At 40.6% G+C, this 20,863-nt stretch overlaps 1 protein-coding gene across 8 annotated transcripts in view; it reads right to left on the bottom strand.

Moving 5' to 3' along the window:
* Window positions 1–13,784, bottom strand: part of DNAJB6 (DnaJ heat shock protein family (Hsp40) member B6) — an 85,172-nt gene extending 71,388 nt beyond the window's left edge. For 6 of the 8 annotated variants that reach the window (XM_030500404.1, XM_030500412.1, XM_030500456.1 and 3 more), the window contains exons 1-3: window positions 13,659–13,767; window positions 3,964–4,069; window positions 2,309–2,418 (exon numbers count right to left, since the gene is read on the bottom strand). In XM_030500404.1, coding sequence (XP_030356264.1) covers window positions 2,309–2,418; window positions 3,964–4,028 — 175 coding nt within the window. In that variant the 5' untranslated portion in view covers window positions 4,029–4,069; window positions 13,659–13,767. Of the gene's footprint in view, window positions 1–2,308; window positions 2,419–3,963; window positions 4,070–13,389; window positions 13,488–13,658 lie in introns of those variants that run through there. The other 2 variants (XM_030500448.1, XM_030500465.1) reach the window with 2 other exon arrangements.
* Window positions 13,785–20,863: the final 7,079 nt, after the last annotated feature.

The raw sequence follows: 20,863 nt of genomic DNA, 5'->3' as shown, positions 1-20,863 counted from the left end.
AAAGCCCTGATCTCCTCAGTCTCCAAGAAAAGATTCTACAGTTTCTCTGGAAAACAGTCCCAGGGCTCAAGCATTCTCATTGTTAGCATTGTCTTCCTTCTATCCAACTGGAATTTTCCTTCTTACAAACCTCAACCACTGCCTCTTTTCTTTCTATTGCACAAGATCAAGCCCATTGTGGCAGAGCTATGAGAATGAAGGACAGTGTCTGTATGAGTGACTGCAAAAGCCCTCAAATTAATTATAACCACTTCTCGTTTAATAAAGGCGAATGACGTAATGTTAAAAAAATGCCATGGAAGGATGTGACTCAAACTGCTTGCTTTCTATTATTTTAGAAGGCATGGAATGGCTCTTTCTTAATTTCACTGCAGACCAGCCTTCCAGTATCCATGAGAAAAGGGAGAAAAATTAATTCTACGTTACTACAGAAGATAAAACTGCTTTGTTGTTTCAGAAAGGGAACTTCAAGAGCTTACAGAGGCAGACACTCAGTTATTTTGCTTGCATTGGTGTAGAAGCATCAGCCAAAAAACAGTAGGGGCATCTGATTTTAGACTCTTAATATTAACATACTATTCCCACTGGAATCCTCTTAGTGAAAGATGCTTTTGAATTTAAATAGCATCACTGAAAGAACATGCAGTTACCTCAAACAGCTGCTGAAAAGTAAAATACTCCTGACTAACAGGAATTAAAATTTTATAAACTGGTCATCATCTCCAAATAATGGAAACTTGCAATAGGATTCCCCCCCATACCCCCAGCAAAGCTTGGTACATTACCTGTATTGCCTTTCTGGAAAGCAATTTTAAAGAGAGGAGGTTAACCTACCCACCAATGTAAAAAGACCAAAGCAGTAAGGTAGACAAACTGCCAGAAGGAACAGGGAACAGCAAAGACGACCAGAGGGCTCACAAAGCCTGAAGTTCATCTTGAAAAATGTAACGTTCTTGAAACCACAAGGGAAGTGTGTTCTATGATCACCCAATTTCAATATTCTTTGCTCATATAACCCCTTACAGAACTATTCTTCTGCGAGAAATTTGTATTCATTCAAGCCTGTAATAGTGTCAGAAAATTTCATTAAGTCTGCAGAACAGCTGACTGCCTCTCAACCACAGGCCTCAGGATTCAGATATCCCTGCTGCACAAATGATCGTCAAGACACCAGTAACTTAGGATTTGGTCTAGATTCAAAACCAGGCAGCATATTTAGAAGATGTTTTAAAATTCTAGCAGTGTACTCTTTCCAAAGAACTTTAAGATCTGTAAAACAACCAGACCAGTATCCTATTTTTATCTTGCTCAAAAAAAAAAAAATTGCATAAGAAGGTTAAATTACTCTAGATGACAAATATACAAGGAACTGACAATAAATTAAGTTCTCTTAATTTATTGTCAATTAAGTACCAAAAAAAAAAACCCCAAAACAGGGTGTACAAGACTACAGCTTGATAAACAAGGCCAGATTCTGAAAGATAATCTAGATGCTGCTAGTGCTTTAAATATAGCTTTCCCTTGCTCAGTGGTCTCAGGTGAAATCAAGGACACTTCAGAAATAGCATAGACAGCTGCAGTCAATTACAGGGGAAAAATAATCAAAGTAGCTTAAATCACTTTGTTATGATTCAGGCTGCTTTTGCCAGAACATCAGCAGAAGTTAATGCTGCTTTCCAAGCAAGAAGACAGGGGTGAACTATAAGCTGAATTCCTGCACCACGTGGGTGAAGCTAACCAACTTTTTTTGAACAATTCAAAATAAACACTCCTCAGTACCTCTGATGACTGAATTTATGGAATTCACCCAAAAGTAATCCAAATTTTCAGCAAGGTTTACAGCATGCTTGGCTTTGTCAAGACTAGTTTACTGTACCAAGAACTACAAGCAGTAGGGCCAGCAGCAGATACTTCAGAGCTTGTCTAGCCTGACTTTTATTGGATAAACACTGTAATTCCCCTGTACTGATGGTAATATTGGGCTCACCTCCCAAGATAAAAATGACTTGGTATTCAGAGATAGATCTTCAGACATTTCTGAAGAGGGCCTGGCAAACATAAGATCTCAATTTCTAGAAGGAAACTGATTTGGTTACTCACCTACAGAGATGCTAAATTTTTTGTTTTGAAATTTCTGCTTATTCTATCTTATCTGCAAGCTTCTTTTTCTCTCTTTTCTCTTGAAAGGGAAGTAGTTGAGCTGGGTGGTAAACCAAAGTTACAATATCCCTTTTAAAGCATCATACATTAGCACTTTCAGCCTGTTAACCAGACTAGAGACAGGCAAGAGCCCTTTTAAAATACTTACCATCTGACAAAACTTCATAGGCCTCTGCTACTTGTTTAAATTGCCGTTCTGCCTCTTCTTTATTGTCTGGATTTTTATCAGGGTGCCATTTTAGTGCCAATTTACGGTACCTAAATGGAAGAAAAATAAAGGATATTCTACTCTGAAATGAAGGAATGCACTTTACAGGTAAACACAAAATGTTTCAAACAAGTTGCCAGGGATTAAAGCATTTAGAAATTCCCCAGTGCTTTGTATCTTGCATTTAAACCAGTATCAACAGATCCTGCAGGTACACCAAGAACCATCTACTCAGATATGATTAAAAAAAAAAAAAAAACCAAACCAAAACACACACACACACAAAACCCACACAAAAAACAAACACCCAACAAAAAAAAAAAAAACCCACCCCACAAAGAAGAAAGTGGGTTTGGGGTTCATTAGTTGTTTTGAGAATATTCCTGTGTTTCTGATGATCAACATACCGCAGGTCTAAGAAAAACATTCCATAACATTTCTACTATGGGCTTCTCCTTAGAGCTCCATAATTATTTAATACTACAGCCAACCATGGGAAGCACCAAGAGTATTCTTCTGGCACAGAGAAAGACAGTAATGCTTCAGGAGTAACCTGATACCAAACTTTGGCAGCAGCCTAACACCAGTCACTTCTTTGACTGCTACACCTGCACACAATTCCTAACCTCAAATGAAATATTTTAGGCAAAGTGCTCATACCTACTTAGAAAAGCAAACCTAATCTTGCACTTAAGTTGGAGTGTTTCACACAGAGCCATGCAATAATACAGTTCAAACATTTGAGTTGACAAAGTAGTATGCGCAGCAATTTGCGAAACAATAAGGGAGGAAAAAAAAAAAACCCCCTATAAATCAAACTTCCATGCACTAACTTGGTTAGTTAAGTTCGGAAGCCTGGGAGAAGGCAAAACTGAAAGAGAGTATTTTCACGTCACTTGAAACTGCAATTTACTGGCAAACAGTTTCGGTATACTAGAAATGAGTACTACAGAAATGTGTTCCAGCTGTTTGCTGAAAAGTAAATGGTATCTTTTGAAAATGTTAAGAACATCCATCTTATAACAGTAGACAAACAGTAAATCTAAACAAAGAACAGTATGTAATTCCTTTGAACTCTACTAATTTCCTAATTTTATGGGTGGGGTGGAGAGGGATACTAATGGATGTTTAGTCCATCCAAATCTAAGCACAGAAACCAGACCTCATGCTAAGAGCGAGCTAGCATCCAAAAAAGCAGCATGTCAAATATTTGTTAATAACTTTGTAAAACCACCTCTGCAAATGGAAGGGAAGACTAGTTACTGCAATTCAGCCAAAGAAGGGACTGCCACTGCCTGTACCGTATCAAGTTTGGAAGCACACTTCTACAGAAATGTATTTAATGGTGATCAAAAACCCAGTGACTGACAGCATTTTCACTTCAGCAGTACTCAGGTTTCTTTTCCCAATTTCACAAGAATGAGCAAATGCTTTTTCTTCAGAACACTGAATATCTCTCTGTTAGCAAAGCTATCACCTCAGATGACTAACACTCATCCCAGTATTAACCTTAAAGTGAGAATCCAGAAACCATGTGATTATATTTGTTCCTTAAAATATGTAACTTATATTTAATCTATGTCAGTTATACTTACGCTTTTTTAATATCCTCTGCTGAGGCATGCTTTTGCACTCCGAGAACTTCATAATAATCCACCATGTTTCAGTAGTTGTCTTAACAACAGCCGAGCCTTTCAAGTCCTGTAACAACAAGAACTTGTAAATGAAGCTTGTCCAGTAATGCTACTTCATAGAAGTCAGGTAGGAGCATAGTATCTTTCACTACCTAACCTGATCTGAGCTGCTGGTTTTTAGAAATTCAAATGTTCCAAAGCCCAAAAAATAAAGATGCTTACAATTACTGTTATTCTCACATTCTAACATATTTTTATGTTTCTTAATCCCCCTAAAACACAGTACACAGAGAAAAAAGTATACAGCAGGTTCCTGAAACAAATTAGACTGAAAAGCTAGATTTAATCAGTATATTAATAAGAGTGAGTACAGTGTGCCACCATCTTGATATATACATTAATAACTGAATGCAGAAGAAACCATGTATCATTTTCACTTTGTCTTCTGATACCCATGTCCTGTCTTAAGCATACATAAACATAAAGAAAGGGCCACATCTTTCACATCTACTCTTCAGAACATCACTTCCACTGAGATGCTCCCTTTAAAAACACAATGTGCGTCTTAAACATCTAAAATTCCACCTACAGATTCTAATAAGCTGTTCTTGTACTCAAACATTGGCTGAAAATTCAGTGCCAAAGCTACTGAATTCCATTTACTTTCTTTATGATTACCAACATAAAGCACATAGCCAGGCAAGACTGCTCAAACTACAGGGTTAACCAACCAACAGAAGAACAGAAGCACCTTGTGTTTCTTAGTATTCAGAGAATGAAGTTTTCACAACAGCCCTAAGAAACCTACAAGTTAAAAAACATCCACCCTGCTCAATTTAAATACTGACCATTTCTTGTCAATATCAAGAGTTAAAGACCAGTTATACTAACCATTACTCCAACTAAATGACCACGAAGATGGAAGAATCTTTCTAAAAATGTCAAGAACAGTTCATGTCTTCATGCAAAGACTTCTTCTCCCCACCAGCGCAACAAGTCTCCGTTCTGGCCAAACCTTCAACCACCTTTCCATCCTACCACTGCTGCTGTTTCAAGTTTTTTTGAAGAAGGCAACACTGACTTCTCCCATCAGTTAATAACTCACTGCAGGCAGAGTCTCACAAATGTACGCAAAATATAACAATACAGCAATGTATTAGTCACATTTTCTTAATCCGTGCATCAATAGAAATTCATTTAAATCACTCCTCCCCCAAGTCATTCAGTGTCTTTCATTTCAGCCAAGGCAAAGTCTCATCTTCACAGTCTTTCACACAAATGCTGAAAGAATCAAGCATGATATAGCCCAGTGAAATATTCTGAAATTAATTTACTGTACTAGTATTACATGTATCTTTCAACATCCTGGCATATAAACATTAAAGAGAGACTTCCTTTTAAAATAAATTGGTACATCTTCAAAATACATTGCTGTTCTAAGTTAAAGATTAATGAGCTTAATTTAGGGATTTGGTTACACACACATTTCCTCAAATGGCAAAACCAGTTTAAGAAATACCCTGCCACACTACCTTCCCCCTCCAGTCTACTTACAGATGCACATGTAGTGGAGGAGCTATGGGCTTTTAAAACTTGGGCGGTTTTAGCAATCTAGTTAACCATACAGTCCCACAAACACTTACAAAATTAAAGTGTAGCAGGTAAACAAGCCTCTAATTACTTTGCCCTTTGAAGAAACCTCCTCGCTGAAAAAAAACTGTAAGGGTATAGTTAATTTTGTGACCAACACCAAGGGAAGTTGGGAGACATGCATTAAAATTAATGCTAATACTAGCACAGTAATGCCAGGGTTGAATATGTAAACAAGGAAATTACCAACAATATCCTAGAATATTTGCTAACAGCTAGACTTACTAGTTTTGCTGTTTGCCAAGCAGTGATTAGAAGGAGAGCTCTATGAACATACAGGTGAGGAGCAAGGCTAGCAAGAGTTAAATATGTTATCAAATCCTGTAGCCAATCCTTATGAGTAACAGCATATACGGAACACACAGTTTACAGAGAGAAATCCGGAGGGGTAAGGGGGGAAATTTAGTATAAGTCAAGCTTAAAGCCAAAGGCCAGAACCCCTCCTAACAACAGGTACTAGCCTAAAACCAGTCAGCCAACAGCAGGAAGCCACAACACGTAAAAGCACATACAATACCACTTAGTGTTTTTCCCATATTCGTCTTTTTTTCTTGCATTAGCAAGTCAATTTAGGCAGATATCTTAAAGGGAAAATACAAACCTCAAGCTCCTAGTTATGATAAGCAGGTAGGAAATGCAACTTAGATGTAAAAAATAAATCACATCTTTTCCTAGAGAACCTTGTGCACACTGGTATTCATGTTGATTTCAACATATACTTCTTTAAACACTTTAGCTGTTCGTTTAAAAAAAACTGTGCTGCAATGTTACATGTTCTGACTCAATAGATACACCAATGTATCCTAAATAACAGAAGCCTGAAGCTGAGACCAAAAATGAGGCAACATGACCGGCTCTTAACAGATTACTCTAACCCTAAAAAGCAACTCCTCCAAGGACAGGGGAATTATTTCAAAGAAGTGTCTGGGGTTTGCATATTCTTTTGTGCATTATTGTTCAGTTTTTACTTGCCACCAATATAAAGCCTGGAATTAAGACAGGCCAGCAGCTCTCTAAAGAAAACAAACTGTTCACATTCTCCTTCTCTTAAAGATTCGGGTGACAGTAAGAGTTCATCTCTGACTGATCATTATTTCTATCTGCTAGTTACCATAGAGCATAAATGGCACTGTTACAACTTTAGGCATCAGAGGAACTTTTTTCTTTTGTTCTAAAAGATCTTTGGAATATTGAAATGAAGAAAATTCTTCAGCAGCTTTTTTTTTCTTTTACTAGAATCATTAGATCCACGGCTAGTAGGAACTACATGGTAAAAATGCCTTGATGTTTCAAAGAAGCAAACCATATACCTCCCTGCAAAATGAAAAGCAAAAAAATTCTCAACTGTCCTAAATAAAATGGCATGTCAAAAATCTTCTTCCAACCTCGTATCTCTCAAACAATCTGTCTCCAAAAACATATGCAAGGCTTATTAAGGGGTTTTTTTGCAAAGCCAGAGGAAGCCAGCTCACATTAGGTAATTTCCCACCTCCAGCCACAGAAAAATCTTCAAAGTCTCGGAAGAAAAAAAACCAAGCAGAAAGACTCCAGATAAAAGAAGCTGTTTTCATGGCCTTTCTTGTTTGCAAAAATCCAGTTACTTGTGTTCATAACTGTACTATGTTTATAGGATGCTATCCGCTACTCTAAATCCTCCTCTGGAGCATGAACAAATGGAACATCCAACTGTTTATGTGAACCAAAAGCCTCCACAGCTTACAGATTTCTCAGTCCTCATGGGAGAAGTCAGCTTTGTTGTGGCCTACCGAGCAGAAGCCCTGACTGCTCCTACCTATTCAAGGCAACTACACGGTATGCATGACCAGGCTTGAGACCTGCCTCTTAGAGCACAGTCCAAAGCTACATCAGTTATCTTGAAAACTGGCTCATAAACTGTTTACAGCAAAGTTCGCAGCTACATTAAAGGCATGAGGAGAATCACAGAAGACAGATATCTTAGAGACCTATGAACTTTTATAAGATCAGATGACAAAGAATAGAGGAAAAAAAAAAAGTCATCAGATGCAGGGATGACAAAGCAGCACCCCTAACTAAATATGGAAGGGAGGAAGGTATCCAAACAAGAAATTCTTAAATCAGTCAGGAGGGAATTCAGACAGCAAGGGGCATGCAACCTTTGCAGTCAGCCTAGTCAGAAAAAGTTATCTATTTCTGGCCATGAAGCAATGGGGCAGCACAGAGAGTCCTGAAAGACACCAGAATAGCTCCAGCTCAGTGACTAGTGCAGTAAACCTGGGCAGAGAGAGGAGGAGTTCCAAATTCCTGATTCATGCCATTCACAGAAGCAGCCAGTCACCAACATCCTGTGCAAGGTTCATAGCCGTCCAATTCCTAGTACCTGCCCGGCTTTCTATGTACGTACCCAAAGGATTGCGTCCCGCTGGCAAGACAGGAAGAGTAAATACCCTGTTCTGAATCCCAGTCCAGCCTGAGCTTGCATCTGACCTACTCAACAACAACTGAGCTATTTAGAGACATCTCTGGCATGTTAATAGATGATGCACACACTCGATCTTTGGAATAGCAACCTATGATTAAAAAAAAAAATATGATTTTTCACATTCCAAGAGTTTTATTAGAAAGCAGTGCATCGGCTGGACCTGTTCAAATTTTATACTCCTTCAAAGTAGAAACAAGACTACAGTACCATTAATACTGTTGTGGATCCAGAGCCATCCAAAGAATACCAAACAACACATATATAGAGACTTTCAAAGTTTTCTGGTACTTCTTAATTCGATTTTTATATAGGTAAGACACCTTTAATAAGTTTCTTATTATTTACAGTCCAGCAAACTCAGACATATACAAATATTTTCGGTCTTCAAGTAACAAACTTAACCTGAAGTCCGGTCACTTCATTTGCCCACAAGCAACAGATTTCAAACGTAACCCATGAATTGTAATTATTTGCCTATATCTCTCCAAGCTACCCATTTAAAAGAAGGGTAAATAAAGACCAACCATAAAGCACTAAATATTTGTCAAGGTTTCAAAGACGCAATTGTACCACTGGCTCAAGGAGTTCTCACTGGCTTGTAGCAGTCACTGGCTTTAACACACAGACACTGGTTACAGAAAATGCCTTCTGGTGTCATCCCACACCCTTACCAAAAAAAAAAAGGCAAATCTCACACCACAACTCTTCAGAGCAGAACACTGCTCAGGCAACAATCGAAGGCATTTTATCTAGTACAGCTCAGACACACAGGAAGCTACACAAGTCCCAAAACCATGGCCAGCTCCCAAACAAAATGAAGAGATCTTTGTCAGTTCTAGCAATAGTATCTGGGACGTGCCACCCGTAACTGAGCTGAGACCATAAGCAGTCCCCTGGCTGTACTAGTAAAGGTTCACTGTGCTAGCGCTATGCAAGTGCTAACAGAAAAATGCCCACACTGTATACCAGAAAACTCTGATGAGTGCAATAATAGAGAGTGAGAAAACCCATGTAAAATTTGCAATGAATTAATCTGACAAATACATTTAAACAATGCACCAACATTAATTTTTTCTTCCCTCTGATATAGGCATAATGTGGTACAGAATAAGGTATACTAAAAACTTCAGTACTTTGAACTTCTACTTACCCAGGAAAGCCTAGAAAAGCTGCCACAGTTTAACTTCACAGTTCCTTAAATTTATTGTTTCACAGAAAAATGCAAATTTACCATATAATTAAAGTTAATAAAATATACTTAAATAGCAATGTTTATACTCATTACATGAGTACTACTACCAGAGCATTCCTGCGAGATGAATGTAATAAAATGAACATTCTAAAAAGCTTAATTTAGAAACAGGATGTTTGCTGTAAGCATGAGACTAGGTCAGAAAACAGGGTGGATTTGAACACTGTGATTATTATACAAGATGATGCAGTTCATGCAGGGGAAGAGCTACCTCTTTCCCTGCATGAAGAGGCTGACTGCTTTACCTTGTAGTTCAAGTCCTATTTAAGAAAATAAAAACCACCACCACCACCACAAAACAAAAAAAAAAAAAAAAAAAAAAAAAAAGAGCCACCTGTACAAGGCTCCCTCGCCCCTCAAGGCAAGAGGTTTCAAAGAACCTTGTCTATTCCTCTCCTCCCCAGGGGCAATGAGACACAACTGTGGCAAGAACTACAGGACTTTCTCATCTGTATTACTGCCTGGCACACAGAAAGCCTTCAGAGGGCAACAAGTAAGAATCCATTAAAAAACAATTAACCTACCAAAAACGGAAACAGAAGAAATTGAAACTCCTCATCTGTGAAAGAAATGTAAGCTAGCTAACAAAAAACAGGAAAGGAAGTGGATCAGTGACCAGGCTACCCTCACACCCTTGGCCAATACTCTGCTGCTTATCTAGCTGATCTATCAGCATGCCTTAAATCAAGGGGTACTTATTCACAACCTCTCCTTAAAGCAAAGGGGCATTTTTCCAAAACACAACAACTCAGGTGTCCAAATTTGGAATTGTGTCATACAAATATCTGAACACTGGCACCCTCCTAAAACTAACCATAAAAGGCTGTTTTATACAGAGTAAAAATATTCCTAACTCATTTTAAAAAACATATGATCTGTGTTTGATTAAGTGATTAAAAACAGCGAAAGCTTCAACTGGCAAAGGTCGGGTTCAGAAAGTTTCAGCCAAATAACCACATGCAACCAGATGATCCTTCAGGGAAAATAGTTTAAAGTTTCTACACACTTCCCCTGAACTACTTTTTGAAGACACAATAACTTTACTTAAGCCAACCAGCAAGAAGAAATGTTGCACTTAAGCACACACCAATTTCTTTTTCAGAACAATGACAGGCTGTCATAGATTCAGACTACATGTTAGTAACAGAAAAGAATTTTTTCTAATCAATAGAATTAACAAAGCTTTAACAAAAACTGCCTGCAATGTAGCTATGAGTGGCTTCAGACTTATTATATGAGCTTTATGATCCTTATTAAATGGTGAGTCCTCACTAATATCCACAGGATTTCAGTACTTATTCGGAACGAACAGAAAACAAATGAAGCCTACAACTAGTAACTGTAAGAGTGAAATTCATATGCATAAATTGTTTAACAGTTAAACAGAAGCAGGATAATGTTTTCATTAAGTCTGAACTTAAGAAAAATCTAACACCTGTTCAAATTCAGTATTTCATCAAAAGCAAAGAAAATATAACTTAAACCTGCTAATATAATCAACTACAGTTTTAATTTAAATCTATCTTGAAATAAACAGTCATCATACAAAAGATACAAGAAGTTTTGACAAAGCTAAGTAACTTCTCACTAATCCTTCCATTCCTCAAATAAACCAACACAAAAGAAAAGCTGTTGACAGAAAATGTTTCCAGGATACAGCTGACAACGTTCGTCGTAAGTGCTATTAGACAAGCGGAGCACTTCCTACGTAGGGAGCAAAAACCTAAAATATTAAACTTCATACAACTTAGTTGGAAGTTAAAGCAATGCATTCAAAACATCACTATTTATATGGTAACAAACAGACGGTCTGCTCAGGTCCGGAAGTCCAGTGTATCAACCTGACCGAGATGCACTGCCCTCTGCAGCCAGCAGCACAAGAGTAGAACACGCGAACACGGGTAGCTGCACTCCACCACCAACCCAATGTGACACTGCAGTCAATTCCAGGCTAGAACTTCAGTGCCTCTGGACTTGCAGTTAAACACAATAATAACCTTCATCTCACATAACGTCAGCTCCCAGACCTAACTGCACCAAGCACAGACATACAGATGCAGCAGTTTTACTGTTCAAAAGAAAGCCATGGGTATTTCTTTCCCCAGTACAGTCCAAATACTATTAGGAACTCATATATCATTGTTACTCAGGTGGTGATTTAACATAAGTTGTTTCCTGTCTCCATGTACACTCCAAAACTTCTAGTGGATGAAAGAAGAAATCAGTAGGTAGAGAAATTTAGATATCTATTAAAAAAAATAAATAGCAAAACACATTATCTCTCCAACTAAAAAGTCTGTGTTACACAGAAATAAAGCCTTGCATCCTTTCTCACAAAGTCCAGCCAAGATAAATTAGCAAACTGCATCAATCTAGAAAGACAAAAGAAAGTACCAGAGGAAAAAACTGTTTTGGTAAGAATGTGCTGTAGCCAGAAAGCACGGGTTCTAAAAAAGACAAATCTGATGGAGAACGAGGGGAACTTTGCAGTTTGCAGATAGAAAATTATTAACATTGCAATTTAAACAATACTGCCAGTAAAAACAGTAATTTAAATTTATCCTCAAATGTCTGGGATTATTTAAGAAAATTAAATCCTACATTAACTTCAATTTCAAATGGTTTCGTTCTCCACTGAAAAGGCAGCATGAGAACCAAAAGGGGAAAAACCAAAGTTTTAGTATTGTGCTCTAGTTCTCACTTTGGTTGTTTAAAATAAAAACCCACAGAAGCAGTAACCATGGACAAGATCTGTAAACACATTTACTCACTGGTCCAAACAAATCTTCTCTGACAACATAATCCAGCAAACTAGATGGTACTTTAACTATCAGGCTCTCAAGCACCAGCTGAACATAAAATCCCTCCTGACTGGAGTACAAGGATCTCCAAAGAGTAAACAAAAATTAAGGTCAGGAGGAAGCAGTAACTGCAACCTCAGAGGACCAGGGAGATAAAGCAGAGTTTCATTCCAGCTGTTCTCTCTGTGTCAACACCTTGTTCTTAACACTTTTGGACACTTTATATCCTAAAAACTCGGGGCCTGGTCACTGATTGACTATGCAATGTCACAAGCTTGACCACTTGCACATTAGCATTGTTATAAATTTAGCTTCTATTAAGTTACTGTGTCCAGATGAGAACCAAAAGAACAGCTTATTATTACCAGAATACAAACCAAATTTGCCCAGTATTTTGAATAATTTTTCTTAATGCCTTCATTCGAATGGCTTGAGCCTACAGCACTGGTTTTCAGGTGCCCAACGAGAGCTCTGACAGTAAAAACATAGTACAGCCTAAAGCACTGTTTCAAACAGGAACACCGGTCATAAAATAACTTCAGTTCCCAACTCATCGTCCTCTCGGGACTCCAGCAAATATTGACAACAAACTGTGTTCCTTACGTACCTGGGACAATGCTCAACTCAGCTCGGAACTTGGCAACAGCGAGTTCAAAACACCCGACCACTACTGCCTTCACCCACAACAAACCTCACCACTGACCCTGCTCTGAGCTATAAACACAGAACAGATCTGTGTTTAACTGATCTGCTTCTATCAGAAGGAAAAAAAACACGTTTATTCTACAAGCATACCAAAACAACACACTGCGGAAAAAAAGAAAAAAGGACTTTTAAGTAAAAGGCCTGTTCAACGCGATCAAGAGCAAAGGTGAACTAAGGCTCTCCCTCACCTTTCTGTAACTGGAACCACTGCAAGCAGAAATGGAAAAGCGGACTGTATTCCCCCCGCCCCGGGCCTTCTCTGCTTACAGCAAACCGGAGACAAATCCGACCTGGGATCGCACGGCCCGGGGATCCCCAACTCTATCTCCCCACTCCGCGCTACGGGCTGAACCCCAGGCAGCCGCGGCGCGCGGGGGCGGCTCCCTCCCTCCCCCCTTCCCTCCTTGCCCGCCCCCAAGCGCCAGCTCGCCGCCCGCTCCGCTCCGCGCCCCACGCCAACCCCGCTTGGGCCGCCCTGGGACCGCCGCCATGCGGCTCCCCAACGGCTATGGAGAAACCTCGGAGGCAGGAGGCACGCCGGCTCCCGCGGGGGACCCGCCGCCGCCGGTGCTCCAGCGCGCAGCATGGCGGCGGCGCCGGCCTAGGGCCCCGCCGAGCCGCGCCGGAGGCCCCGTTACCACCAACACTGTTGCTAAGAACCGAGGCCTGGCCCAGAACCCAGCGCCCCCTCCCGCTCGCTGCGCTGCCCTTCCCCTGCCGGTCGCGGCGGGGCGGGGCGCGGCGGGGGCAGGCTGGCCGCCCCTCACTCACGCACTCATTCACTCACCGGCGTGGTGCCCCCGGAGCGCTGCCGCCTCCCTCCCGCCAGCAGCGCCGGACAACGGCAACTGCGGCAGCTCCTCTGCGCCGCAAACAGGAAGCTCCGTCAGCGTGCGGCGTCACTTCCGCGAGGCTGTTTCCGGAAGTTTCTCGAACGGCGTGCTGCTCCCCCTCCCTTCTCTCGCCGCCCGCCGCGCGCGGGGAGAGGCCGCCCCCTGCCGGCGGCCGGCGGCGCTGCAGGGGCGGGGCCGGGACGTGCGGGTGGCTCAGCGGGAACAGGGGAGGGTGCCGGGGGGCTCTGAGGGCTGGAGCATCTCTCGTATGGAGACAGGCTGAGAGAGCTGGGCTGGGTCAGCCTGGAGAAGAGAAGGCTGTTGGGAGACCTTAGAGCAGCTCCCAGTGCCTAAAGGGGCTACAAGAAACCTGGAGAGGGGCTTTGGACAAGGGCATGTAGTGACAGGACAAGGGGGAATGGCTTTAACTTGACAGAGGGGAGATGTAGATTAGATATAAGGGAAAAATTCTTCACTGTTGAGGGTGGTGAGACACTGGCACACGTTGCCCAGAGAAGCTGTGGCTGCCCCATCCCTGGCAGTGTTCAAGGCCAGGTTGGACACAGGGGCTTGGAGCAACCTGCTCTAGTGGAAGGTGTCCCTGCCCATGTCAGGGGGTTGGAACTGGATGAGCTTTAAAGTCCCTTCCAACCGAACCATTTATAAACAGGTGAGTTTGCTTAAAAGCCAAAATGTCTTCCCCCATGGGTGTCTTTATTTTACTCTCAAAAATAGTAACCCTCATGCCTGGTTCTTCTGGGGCCAGATTCAGCGTTTTCCAGCTGGCACCTGTACAGATGCTGTTTGAATACATTTAAGCATCCTTTGGGTTATACTTGAGTATGTGGTTTTCTGAGTTGTCATGGCTGAGAGCAAAGTATAAGCAGCCAAGTTACTCTATTTTTAAAATTTGGACTTTACCCATGATTTAAATTTGCTGTAAAAATACATTTCTCATCCTTTATTTAACAAGTTGGACAAGGCATTGATTTACAGACCACCAAGGTGAAATTTCCACACCTAAAACGTGTGTTCCCCAAATGAAGTAAACTAAAAGGCTACTCATCATTCTGGAGGTGTTTATGTGGGAGTGGGATCAGTTCAAATGGAAAAAAGCAAGCTTGGAATAACAGGAAAACCTAATACAACTCAGCAAGGCAAGAGGTAGGACAACCCTAAGTATAGGCTTGGTGTTTTGATGCTAAGTTGCGGTCATGGAAACAAGTCTTTAAAATTAGATCAAAGAGACACTGAGCACCATTATTAGTTTCTCATCAGCGAGTAGCTGTAAAGTCCAAGTTGTTGATCCACTGGGGAAAGAATAAATAAAGATGACTGGTGGGTTGGACTGGCTCTTTCTAAAAGGTATGGTTGCAAACCTCAGGAGACTCCTAGCCTAGCAAGTGCAAAGGCAAGCAGCAGGTCAGCACTGTGTCATTTGGGAGGAGATCATGTAAAATTTTGATTTAATGCTTTAAACATTTATTGATTTGGAAATAAAGAGTTTTCCCCTTTAATGAATGATTACAGGTGAGAACAAAGTATGAAAAGTCTTCACACACTGTTTTAGAAACCTCCCCTGCGGTACACAAGCTTGGAGTAGTGCATGAGGCAGTTACTTTAATTCCTTACAGAGTAGATTTTATATTAAACTTATGGTATGATGGATACTAACCATAAAATTTTCATTTATCCACAGAAGCCAAATGGTGGCAAAGAAGTGTAATTCCACTTGGAATTACAGGGTTGAAATCACAACGTTGTCTACATCAAGGCAACCAGGATCACCAACTGCCGCTTTAACACCGTTGTTGTACGGCTGACAGCATTACATTAATTTTCTATAGATTTTCTAACACTGTTCTGACTCTAGACTGCATGGCTCTCCATTAGCACTCTTCAGATACAGGAACAAAGTTTGGAAAGGCTGAGAGATCAATTTTGTGCTTGGAGAAAGTAAGGTATGAGAAGCTCAACATGACTCAGCAGTGCCTACCTGCAGCCCAGAAAGCCAACCATATGCTGGGCTGCAACAGGAAGAGCATGGCCAGCAGATCCAGGGAGGTGATCCTGTCCCTCTGCTCTGCTCTTGTGAGACCCCACTTGGAGTAGTTTCAAAAACACAGACATTCATGGACTTGTTTTCCTGGCTTTTGTTCGTTTTCTGAAGGGAGAATGTTGCTTGCTGGCAAGCAGTGAAGGAAATGGTACTTTCATGCTGCTGTACCCAGTGCACTTGCTGCCTTCACCCAGCAAGGCTGCACACACACCACTGACCCCTTCGGATCTTCAGCAGGTCATCTCAGCTTCTAAGACCTTCCAGGCTAATACCATCTAACCTGTATATGTCCAGGCAAAGTCTCTGCTTCTCCCAGATCATCCAAAGCTCAAAAGAGATACCGTGGCTATGAGTCCTTTGCTTTTAATTGTAGCACTCTGTTAAAAAATGTCCATAACCATAGTCAGGTACTGCTGAACCACCTTTTTACCCCCTTTTCTCTCATTCAAGTTACATAGTTCAAGTACCAGAGGACAGGACAAACTAGTTCCTCAAGAATTAATTAGAATTCTCCTGTCCCATAGTTTGGTTTGTTCAGTCACGCTCATTTCAGTGAAGATTCATCAGAATTATTTTTAAACTTTAGCTCTAATCATATTTAGATGTCTTACAATGGTTTGAAAGTCCTTACATAAGAACTGCTCATGTCTGTTTTCCACGCAACAGGACCTTGCAGTATCTCTATAAAAAATCAACACAGATAAACAAGAGGAAGAACTGCATCAGGTAAAGAGCCAAAACCGCCTTCCTCCTCACCAGAGGTAATGTTGTGGAAAAGATTTTAAGCCAGATTCATAGGAAGAGGTAACGTAGGAAGATCTAATGTTTAATTAGATCCACTTATAGGACTAATGAAAGAGAAAAGCTTTAAGATTCAGAAAACCTTCTTCAAAGGTATTTGCAAAGTATGACGTAAAAGCATTCTGTGTTTTTATGGCTAGCTGCTTGCAGCAAAAGTCCGGAATATTGTGTCAGGGAGCATTAAATCTGACATTGCTGGCAGAGGATCAACATTCCAATAACAAAAGCTGGTATCAAAGATCCAGGCAGACCTGGGCCGGTATCCAAGTGCCCAGTCACAAGTTGGAATAAACCCTGTTATCAGAGGATCTTCATTGCTCAATTTTCAGCCCTCACCCGGGAGCATGAGGGGAAGGTTCACTTCAGCTAACTTCAGCTGTCTAAAAGTTAAGCATCTAGTTTAAGGCCTCCACCTATGAACAGAGAGAGAAGGAGGGGACACCTCCAGGGCACGATTTCTTCCATCCGCTTTGCAGATGTATTTTAGCAAAGAAAAATCCCCCCTCTGGAGCTCTGTCTCTGGGTTGCCTCTCTTTCATCGGAAGTGCCTCGACAGCCACCTTACAGATGGCTGAAGTTAAGTGAGATGAATTCAGGCCTAACTGGTAGCTATAACCTAATGATGGAAATCATGTGGCAGCATTCCAGGAGGTATTAGCAATTCGCATAGTTCCCAAATCCTTTTTTTTTTCTTTTCAGTAATTTTTTATGACTTACGGAGGTCAATTATGAAAAGCCCATCAGAACACAAGAAATACTTAAAAATGCTGCATTAGAGAGATATTAATATTGGTCGCTCTGATGTGGTAATGGCTGTAGCCTTCCCGGCCTGCTGCTGTGGCCCACTGCTTAATGCATCCAGTTTTTCTATTTACAGATTCTATTTTTGGTATTAGCAAAGAATATGAGCATATGTATCAAAGACTGTTCTCACATCATTTAATTATAGTACTACTGGCAAAGTAATTCTGGAAAGTGCCACTTAATTAAATATAAGCATTAACTTTTTGCTGATAGCTTATCAGAAACAATTAGACTTGAAATATGGGCAATACACCTAATGTTTAAAACTTTAAGTAGAAGCATTAGGAGCAAAAAATAACCAATTTTCATTAGCATTCTCCAGAGATTTTCTGCTGAGTATAACCTCGATTTTCACTGGTAAGGTGCTCTTTAGGTAATCAAGAAGCTGCAAGTTTATCTGGACTCCTCATTGTAACCAAATGCTTGAGCCAAGTGGATGCTTTCGAAAGTGTTTAAAATATTTATGCATAGCTGGAGGTTTTGCCAATTCCCCCTCAAGTGTCAGATGTATTCTACTGATTATTTGGGGTGTGCAGGCAACAATCTAAGAACCGTTGTGGGCAGTCAGAATATGTCACAGCTTATGGCAAGTGCTTACTCCTTGCAAGGACAGCTTGATCAGCATTTCTGTCGATTAACTCAATCAGGGATATGCTTTCTTACCGATATGCCAATGCCAAATATTAGTTAATTCTATGTTATTTTCCATGAATAGACAGATAGATCTAACAGATAATTAGACCTAAAATACCTCTGCAGAACTCTGAGCTCTGCTGATATTTGCCTGAAAGTGTAGAGAGGAAAAAGAAAAGCCGTAAGCAGAGCTGTAATCACAGACTCACAGAATGGTTTGGGTTGGAAGGGACCTTAAAGACCAGCTGGTTCCAACCCCTTCCATGAGCAGGGACACCTTCCACTATCCAGGTTGCTCCAAGCCCCGTCCAACCTGGCCTTGAGCACTGCCAGGGATGGGGCAGCCACAGCTCCTGTGGGCAACCTGTTCCAGTGTCTCATCACCCTCACAGGGAAGAAGATGAATTATTATTAATGAAAAGAATTATTCTAATTAAAGGGGCTAGAAGGAATCAGTTTCTTCGGAAGGTATGTTTGACAACATACAGCAAAACTACACAGCAACTGATAAGAGATGCTTTTCATAGGTCTAACATTTGGGTAAGCAGAAGTAGCAAGATGATCTGAAATAACACCATCTGGTGAATGCCTGTTTCCTTCTTCAGCAATCAAGAGCTATGTGTAACTATAAACAGAGAATAAAATAGAAATTATGCAAAACTACTTTTCAGTCAAATGTTACACAGAATGAACTAACAGCTGCTCTGGGAATGTAGAAAACAGTGATCTTAAATATAGTAGGACATTTAAGCAAGCTGTTCTTACCAATACATTAATGGAATGTTTATTTTCTACAGAGCTGTGGACAAGTAAACCTAGTCCCAGACTGAAGAGCAACTATTCTGCCAATGCAATGTAACAATGATTTAACTGTCACACAAGAAATACTCATCCCTTGACATGATGCAGGCATGAAATCAAGCCTGCAGGACACCTCTCCATACCTTTATGTACAAGCAGTTCCATTGGTGCCAGTCAGAATTTCCATGTTTCTCCTATTTGCCTGTCTGAATGTGCTTTGCTGGATTGCACTTAGCACTGGGCTACCCAACTTCTGTAGAAGGCGGCCAGATTACAGGAGTTTGTCCAAGAAATCGCACTTCTAGATACTTGACACTCCTGGTGGCAGAAGAATTAAATACACATGTAGGTGATTTAACATTTAGCATTAGCCCTATGATTTTTGCACCAATGTTTAGCATCGTATCTATAATAACTTGTGAAAATATCTGAGACTTCAGTTTTTACTGACTCTGTTATTTTGCAGCTGATACCAGATTTGCAATATCCTTGAAAAGACAAAGCAGCACTGGAAGGTGAAGAAGCAAAGTCACAAGATTTTAAATCCAACCGTACCTGGTTAAGTACCATAAAGCAGCCATTTATTAACAATTACAGATATCTGCAGGCAGGAGGAGAGTTACTGTAGTCTACTCAGTCCCCAGTCACATCAAAGTCCATAAAAGGTATTTTGAGGATGCCACTGTGTTCACTAACAAGCAAATTGAAGAGAAAGACAATTAAGATTTTGGACTATGTGGCACATGAGGAGAGGCTGAGAGCAGGGGTTGTTCAGCCTGAATAAGGCTCACATTCCCCTTAGCACTGCCTTGTGACAGGATGAGAGACGATGGGCACAAACTGGAATACAAGAAATTGTGTTTAAACCTGATTAAAAATGTTTTAGGTAAAATGTAAAGGTAATTGAACACTGAAACAGGTTACCCAGAGAAGTTGAGGAGCCTCCATCCACAGAGACATTCAAAACTCCATGGGGCAAAGTCCTGAGCAACCTGCTGTAGGTGACCCTGCTTTGAGCAGAGGGGTTGGACTAGGTGATCTCCAGACACTCCTGTGTTCTTTGAACTGGATTCAACTAGTACAACTTCATAATCACTTCCTGCCTTGTGTTGCCTCTTTACACACATCAGAAATTTTATGAGGTTTCCAGCCTACCAGACACATACTGAAAACCAGGCAAGATGTCTGAGCATTTGTGTTCTGTTCATGCTATGAATTATGAAGTGCCCTACAAGAGGAGTTTTCTGTAATTTCCTGTTTGCCACATTTTTAGTGGCAGGTGAGCTGAAGAATATGTGGTGCTATTTTTAAGTATTCCAAAATAAGCAAGCACATTACTAACTTTATAAAGTTAGTAATAAACTAATTGTGGAACTAATTGTATATTTAGCAATGAAAATAATAGAAATGCAAAGGGAAGCAAGCAGATAATTGTAATCATCAAAGGAGACAAAAATTAAATTACACCTTCAGAGGGGCCCACATATGTGCTAAAATTTCAGAAGAAGCTGAAAGAGATGTTTTTTTATGTATTTGCTGACAAAGAATTAAGAGTTTCTTGTATTTTTATACAAGGAGTAAGTTTTGTTCTTTGCAAAGATTCTGAGTAAGTTTTTTCAAAGCACATCAGTGATCTTAGCTATATGTTTGAAAGACACGCTGAAACAAAGCTAAACCTTCTCATTGCAGTTTGACAGAGTGGGAACTTCACATCTCAAAACCCGAAGTTGCAAATCATCCTGGAGCAGTAAAATCATAGAATCACTGAATCATTTAGTTGGAAAAGGCCTTTAAGATCAAGTCCAACCATTAACCTAGCACTGCCAAGTCCACCACTAAACTGTGTTCCTAAGTGCCGCATCTACACATCTTTTAAATGCCTTCAGGGACGGTGACTCAACCACTTCCCTGGGCAGTCTGTTCCAACAGTAGTACCTTCAAGACCAGTGAACAGTTAGTGTTAGCTTCCCCTTTAGAACCTATTCAGTACTATCAATCTTTAGCATGAGAACACCAAATTTACTGTGAAGAAATGAAAGAAAAGAGTGTTTCTGCAAAGTG

The sequence above is a fragment of the Strigops habroptila genome, chromosome 1, assembly GCF_004027225.2.
Source record: "Strigops habroptila isolate Jane chromosome 1, bStrHab1.2.pri, whole genome shotgun sequence".
NCBI lineage: Eukaryota > Metazoa > Chordata > Aves > Psittaciformes > Psittacidae > Strigops > Strigops habroptila.
Note: the sequence above shows the minus strand (reverse complement) of the source record. Positions and strands in the feature narration are given on the sequence as shown.